This window comes from Mirounga leonina, unplaced genomic scaffold (assembly GCF_011800145.1).
Source record: "Mirounga leonina isolate KUSES-001 unplaced genomic scaffold, KU_Mleo_1.0 Mir_128, whole genome shotgun sequence".
Lineage (NCBI taxonomy): Eukaryota > Metazoa > Chordata > Mammalia > Carnivora > Phocidae > Mirounga > Mirounga leonina.
This window is the reverse complement of record NW_023270320.1, coordinates 6370689-6377411: the sequence shown is the minus strand read 5'-3', so window position 1 is coordinate 6377411 and position 6723 is coordinate 6370689. Positions and strand designations below refer to the sequence as shown.

Genomic DNA, 6723 nt, shown 5'->3' with positions numbered 1-6723 from the left:
CAAATTAAGAAAATAAAAGTTTGGGGCAAAGAACTATTATTTAAGTTCTTTTCCCTTGACTGGTGTTTTCATTATCATAGGCAGATGTAGTTCAGAATTTAAAGCATGGCAATTACAAAGTCAATATTGAGACTGTTCTTCAATATTTACAGGTAATCAGCCTCCACTACAGCCAGTTAGATCACTTTATGTCAGATGGGGTGGGGAAGCCAGTGTTTTTCTTTGGAAATGTTCCAGCTCTCGAACGGTACTCTACGTACCAAAAACACCCATGTTCACCATTTTTGACTGTCACATTTATTGAAGGAAAAAGATATATAAATTGAAAATATAGAAAGTATGATCGCAAAGAGCAGGGCAGTTGTAGGTCCTATAGCATCAGTTCTGATGATGTCCTGTAATTGTCCCTTATATCCCATTATGAAGAAGAGACAGAAAAAGTTCATTTTGTCCTCCAGAGAACATGTGTAATTTTTCTTTCCTGCCTTAGCCAGTTGCAGAGTTGATGCATTTGGGCAGCTCTTCAGTCACGCATGGAGGGAAAGCAGCTCATGAACACAGTTCAGGAGTGCGGTTTCGATACTAGCAAGTGATGATTTCCACTTCATTTGTCCTTCCCATTTGTAAAAAATTGTTTATTTAGTGATTCAATAAATTATGCCCACAGGATTCAAAGTGGACAGCAGTATCTGGCTAGACTCAAGTAAGATACAGGTCTAACATGGTAAAGAAGCCACAACTGGACATTTTCCTACTTAAGGCTTGATGGAATCGTCACCAGAGAAAGTAAACAGAACCAAAATAATTTAGTTGGTCATCTTGGGTTGTAAGATTTTGAGCTATGGAAAATGGAAATTTAACTCTGGGTTCTAGGGGTTCTAGGATATGTAAAGGTTTCTTTGTGAAAGAGCCTTCCAAGAATGACATTTAAATTAAACGTAAAATGCTGTAGATCTTGGGATACCAATCTGGTGGACTACTGGAAGATTTCTTTATCAGAATGTGTGGCACAGAGTTGTGAAAAAGAACCCTGAACCCTGACTCATGACAAATCCATGTGAGCAAAACTGCATAAACATACGGAGACAGAATGAAGTGCTCACCTGTATCTCTTAAGAGTAAAAAGGTCAGACTTTCTTGTCTTGCGCAGTTAAGAGGGGCTGATTCACCTCATCTCCACGGAGGTAGTTCTAGTTTCTAAATACTAAAATGATAAGGGTCACCAGGCTTCTGTGCCACGGGCAGTGCAAGGCTGTCCTGAAACGGTTTATGGCATTCTGCATCCGTCAGAGGAGGATAATACTGCCTGTAGCAGACATAGGCAAACGTCAGGCCAATCATGGCTCCAACCAGTACATCTAAAAGAGAGGAGATAAGGTCTTTTCTTAATCACTGGACTCTCAAATCATGTTAAAACACCACATGTTACTGGCATACCGATATTGAGGGTTCGATTCCAGATCACTGCCAATAAAGCGAGTATCTCAATAAAGCAAGTCAAATGAATTTTTCGGTTTCCCAGTGCATATAAAAGTTATGCTAACACTATCCTGTAGTCTCTTAAAGTGTACAATAGCACTAGATCTAAAAAAAAGTATATACCTTAATTTAAAAATACTTTATTGCTAAAAAATGCTAACCATCATCTGAGTTTTCGGCAAGTCATAATCACTAATCACAGATCACTATAACAAATATAATGAAAAGGTTTAAAACACTGCAAGAGTTACCAAAGTATGACGGAGACAGGTGAGCAAATGCTGTTGGAAAAATGGTGCCGACAGACCTGCTTACCGTAGGGTTGCTAGAACCTTCCACTGGCAAGAGACACAGCTCTCTGTGAAGTGCAGTACAATGGGGGACGCCTCTATAGAGAACTTGGCCCTCCAGGTTACTCTACTTGTTTGGGTGCAAAAAACCTCAATTTCACATTTATCATATAGTTAAAAGGATTATCATCAGGTTCTTTCCTAAACAAGTTAAAACACATCTTTGGGGGCGCCTGGGTGGCTGAGGTCATGATCCCAGGCTCCAGGGACACCCCCCGCATCGGGCTCCTTGCTCAGTGGGGAGCCTGCTTTCTCCCTCTGCCTTTGTGCCTCTCCCCCACTCGTGCCCACTCTCTCTCTCTCAAATAAAGTTTAAAAAAAACCCACATCTTTAAGTAAATATAAGCCTTTTTCCGAGGATACGCTAGATTGAATTTTTTTTTAATTCAACTAGGCAACACAGAGTACATCATTAGTTTCAGAGGTAGAGTTCACTTATTCATCAGTTGCATGTAACGCCCAGTGCTCATCACATCACGTGCCCTCTTTAATGCCCATCACCCAATTACCCCATTCCCCCACCCACCTCCCGCTAGAGTGGATTTTTTAAAAATTCAAGATAACAAAGTTTCACTTACTGCTATTAACCCCTTTTTCACCATGTAAAGAGTTCTAGAGAAAGCAAAAAACTGTCCAGGAGTTGCCCTTCTTTGCAAAAAATTAGCTTATTCTTAAAAACAGGGCTCCTAAGGACTTCCGGGCAATACTATCAGCTTTTTTTGAATTACGGGTTTTCCGTGAAGATACTCTGTAATTTGGATGTTTTACTATATCATTCAACTTAAATTTCTTTGGTTTAACTACAATTTTATGTTTTCTTGAATTTTGGTTTCTGAACAAAAATCTCATGAGAACGAGCTTGATTTTTTTTTTTTACAAACTTGATTTTTATTTTAAGACAGTAAGTAAATTGATCTTTGTAAAAAATTTCTTAGAGAAAAAAAATTCTTAGAGAATTTATTCTGAACTTAGGATGCTTCAAAATAATGGAAAAATTGGGACATTTCTCCTTGGTAATCTCTTTAAAAGGAAACTGCTTTCTCACCTTCCACACAGCTATACATACTCTTGGTTCAGAAACCCAGACTATCCCAGACTCATTTGTTTATTCATTTAACAGATACAGTCAGCGTCTCCTCTGTGCCAAATGCTAGGGATACAGTGGCAGGTGAAACATGCAGACTTGCATCGCAGGAACACCTTGCTTATTACCTTGCCAGTGATGCTTATAGTCACAGGTGCGGGACAGCGCGATCACAGATGCGAGGAGGAGAGGTGACAGAAAGGCACAGAACCTCCAAGACTTCCCACGGCCTTGTGGTGTGAAGCAATGTAACTTCCCCGCCAGGTAGAAGGAAGCGAAGGCCAGACCAGCAAATGCAACTAGAAGAGGGAAAACCTGTAAGTCTTACGTCTTTTAAAGGAAGCTCCCTCACTCATCTGCAACTAGGTGGCTGGGGGCATGAACATGTTTTATCCTTTTTTGGTACACTTGTGGTGTAGATCATTGACGAGGAGGACACAAAAGGAAAAATGAAGGACTTTACTGTGTGTCCCATAGGTAATAATACTGACCCTTAGGAATAGTGTTTGGAATACTGGCATTAAGACTTTGGGCAGGTTACTTCTTGATGCCTTAGTTTCCTGATGTATAAATAGGAATCATAAAAATAATAGTATCAACCTCTTTAGGCTATTATGGTACCAAAAGAGATAAGAATAAAAAAATGCTTTCCAAAGCACCTGCAATAAAGGTTAGTTAATATTTTTCTAACTAGTACCAGATTGCAGGATCTAGACAAATAATCCAAGACTCATAAAATGTTCAAATCTCATGAAGGTAAACTACTTCCTCTGTCCTTGAATATTTACCCTAATACTTGAGGCTCAGGCTTGTGAAATCTTGGTGTTATTAAAGAAGGAGGGGATTCTCTAGTTTTTAGATACAAGAACAAGAGTAGAGAGATGGCCCCATCCTCATAAGCTTCCTAAGCTGAATTCAGTGACCCCAAAAAGGCACAGATGCTGAGTCCCTGTGGTATTCATACAGGAAGAATGTCCACTAGGGAAGCTCTTGCGGCCCTCATTCACCACGTCCTTCTCCCCTGTGCACGTCAAGTCGGACTGGGCTTGCCCATCGGGGAAGCAGCGGTAGAAGAAGTCTGGGCGTGGCCTGAAAAAATAAACATGGTCTCAACACAGATCACTTAACAACTCCAGAAATTATTTTTTGGTTGTATCAGATACTGTAATCCTGTTCACAGTTGGTCAGATTTAGTGTCCCAGGCAAAATAATGAAACTGGATTAGGATAGTCACCATTAAAAGAAAAACATGATTTCCAAGGTCCACATTTAAAGGAAGGGGGGGCAGTCCAACACACGGTAACTTTTTAGGGCAAAGAGCAAGCCACCCTGCAGCTTCAGGGGGTGTTCCAGAGGACACGGACCCCGCTGTGCTGGTCCGTGGGAACCGCTGTTCAGGGCAGCAAAGAGCCCAAGTGTCACCCGCAGGACAGCCGTAGGGAAGGGAGGCCATGTTAGGTGAGAAGAGCAAGGTCAGACTGAGGATAGAGGACAGGGTGCGGTTAACCATCTCCTGCGGACTAGGCCGAGGCAGGCTCCGGGGCGCGGACTCTGGCCACTTACCTGCCCACTATCAGTTTTATTGTGTTGGTAAAGACACCATTCAGAGCCAGGGCAAGGCTGGCAGCTGGAACGCAAAGAAACTTCCTGTTAGTGCTTTCTGCCTAGGAGGACTTGCGCGGTCACGGTGCCATCAAGAGAGCAGCCAGGGTCTTTCTGAGACCGGAACGGGCAGGCTCCAGCCGGAGCGGAGCAGAAAAATCATTCTAGCCTTGAACGTGGTGGAGTACAGAGAGAGCTTCCGTACTAGGCTGGACACTAGGCTGGGGTACAAATCATCCAGCGCATCGTTCACCTCGGAGGTTAACGATGTTCTCAGAGTGCCACTCTTCTCACGGGTGACAACACGGGTCCAGGGGAGATAGGACGCCTTGAAGAATGCACAACTCAGTGGCCTCCACACGCAGAGGTCACACCTCCAGTGGCCGAGATGACAGCACGGAGGAGCTAGAGACCAGCCCAGCCAGAGAGGGCTCGTTCTTACCCAGGCAGGCTTGTTTGCTGTCGGTCCCACCTGCCTTCTTGAGACATCTGGCCAGGAGGATCAGAGACAGTGGGGACAGAAATGCAATGACCTGAACCAGAAGATGGCAGACGTTAAAAAACCCAAACCCAGGGCCCCGGTGAAACCACGCGGCTGGTGGTTCAAGTAGCGCCTACAGGGAAGAGGGATGGGAGGCGACAGCGGAAGTCACAGGTCAGACCTAACGGGTCCCTGTCAATACGAGCAGCGGCCGTGTCTGCGGGGTAGTTGGGCACAGGGCAGCTCCACCAGCAAACGCCACCGCCATGGGCCGTTACTCTAAGGGCCAGGGTGCCTCAGGCCATCCTAAGGAGCAGAGCTCACGGAACGTGTCTCTGGAGCCCACACTGGCATCTTGCCCCTCTAAATTTGGATTTTAATCGTAAGGAAACAAAATGGCGAGCACCTCATCGAAGGGAGCAAGCAGTCCCCCACAAAGATCACGCCGGAGCCGGAAGGCCCACCTGCGCCCTAGCATCAAGCTCAGTACTAAGTATCAAGGGAGGGAAGGCAGGCTGGTTCTCCACGCACAAACATGGGCTTGGTAGGGAAATACTCGGCTTCCACATACGGATTCCGGTACAGCCACATCTCCTCGGGCTGGATCCGCCTCTGGAAGGGAGGAAGGAGCTCCGTTACCCTGGAGGGGAAACACAAACGCGCAGAGCACGTGCGTTAGCTTCCCGGGCCCGGCGGGGGCTGCCCGGCCGCCCGCCTCCTTCGCGTGGACAGCCCGCCCGCGCGCCGCTGCGGCCGGTCGGTGCGAGAAGGCGCCGGCCGCGGGCCGCTTACAGGAAGGCCGCGAACAGGGCGAGCCGCACGCCCAGCTCGGCGCCCAGGGCCGCCGCCGCCGCCGCCTTCCCCATCCTGCCGTCCGCCGCGGACAGACGCTGCGCTGACGCGGCAGCGGCGGGACGCGGGCCCGCCCCCGGGAGGGCTGTCCCCGGGGGCGGGCCTCGGCGGCTCGGGGCGCGGGCTGGCGGGCGCCGGGGGCACTGCGCCCGACGGGCGGGTCGGCGACCCGGGACGCGGGGAAGCGGGAGGCGCGGCTCCGCGCGGCCCGGCTTGCAAGCAGTGCCATTCCAGGGGCCGCCGACCCCGAGCTGGCGCCCGGGATGAAAGTGACGCACATCTCCCCCTCCCGCCCTTCGCTCCACAGCCTCCTACACACCGAGCGAGCAGCATCCTCCTCCAAGGGCCTTCCCTCTGGGACACCACCACCAAACCCCACGTCTATTTGCGGCTCGGCAGCATTTCCGAGGACCTCGCTGTGCCGCAGGCCTCAGCGGCCGGGGGCGGGGCGGCGGTGGGGGGCACGTCTCGGGTCCTCCAGCCCGACCCCGGTGCCCTCCCTCCCATCAGGGCCTCTAGCCCAGCAGTTGCGGCCAGAAACTACAGGCAATGAACAAGTCCACAGTTTAATTTGGAACATACAGGACAATTTATTGAAGTCAATCTCAAGCAAAATCTGAAGTCAGTGGAATGTCATTAAGAACCTTTCCAAATTAATCCTCACGGAAGCAAAAAACACATTTGAATCCCAAAGTATTTGTAAAATAAAAAAAGGCAACATCTCAGTAAATATAATGTACAAAAATTTATGTTCCTACCAGCACACACAGTAGTAAGAAGCTTAAAATTACAGGCAATCCTAAATACACTATAACTAGTCAACAGTAAGCTATCTATATACAGGTTAACCAAGCTTTACACGTTTCACACTATGC

General features: G+C 47.6%; 1 protein-coding gene across 4 annotated transcripts; it reads right to left on the bottom strand.

Annotated features, from left to right (window-relative positions):
* Window positions 1–277: 277 nt before the first annotated feature.
* PLPP5 (phospholipid phosphatase 5) lies at window positions 278–5865 on the bottom strand. Of its 4 annotated transcripts, XR_004679061.1 has the most exons (8): window positions 5789–5865; window positions 5528–5636; window positions 4958–5048; window positions 4477–4540; window positions 3878–4002; window positions 3042–3212; window positions 1104–1358; window positions 278–613 (listed from the first exon to the last, which is right to left on the bottom strand). XR_004679061.1 is itself a non-coding variant. In XM_035004027.1 (7 exons), exons 1-7 carry the CDS (start codon window positions 5860–5862, stop codon window positions 1198–1200), a joined length of 795 nt encoding a protein of 264 aa, XP_034859918.1. In that variant the 5' UTR covers window positions 5863–5865; the 3' UTR covers window positions 278–1197. The 4 variants fall into 4 exon arrangements, 3 of the variants coding, with proteins under 3 accessions (XP_034859918.1, XP_034859919.1, XP_034859920.1); XM_035004027.1 differs by having other exon boundaries at window positions 278–1358; XM_035004028.1 differs by lacking the exons at window positions 4477–4540; window positions 5789–5865 and having other exon boundaries at window positions 278–1358; window positions 5568–5630.
* Window positions 5866–6723: the final 858 nt, after the last annotated feature.

Excerpts from the sequence above, each read along its gene's own strand:
- PLPP5 (XM_035004027.1), bottom strand. The coding sequence starts at position 5,862 with ATGGGGAAGGCGGCGGCGGCGGCGGCCCTGGGCGCCGAGCTGGGCGTG. Across the intron at positions 4,003-4,476 it reads ATAAAACTGATAGTGGGCAG|GCCACGCCCAGACTTCTTCT; the intron begins GTAAGTGGCCAG and ends TTATTTTTTCAG. Across the intron at positions 1,359-3,041 it reads CTATAAGCATCACTGGCAAG|ATGTACTGGTTGGAGCCATG; the intron begins GTAATAAGCAAG and ends CCTCTCTTTTAG.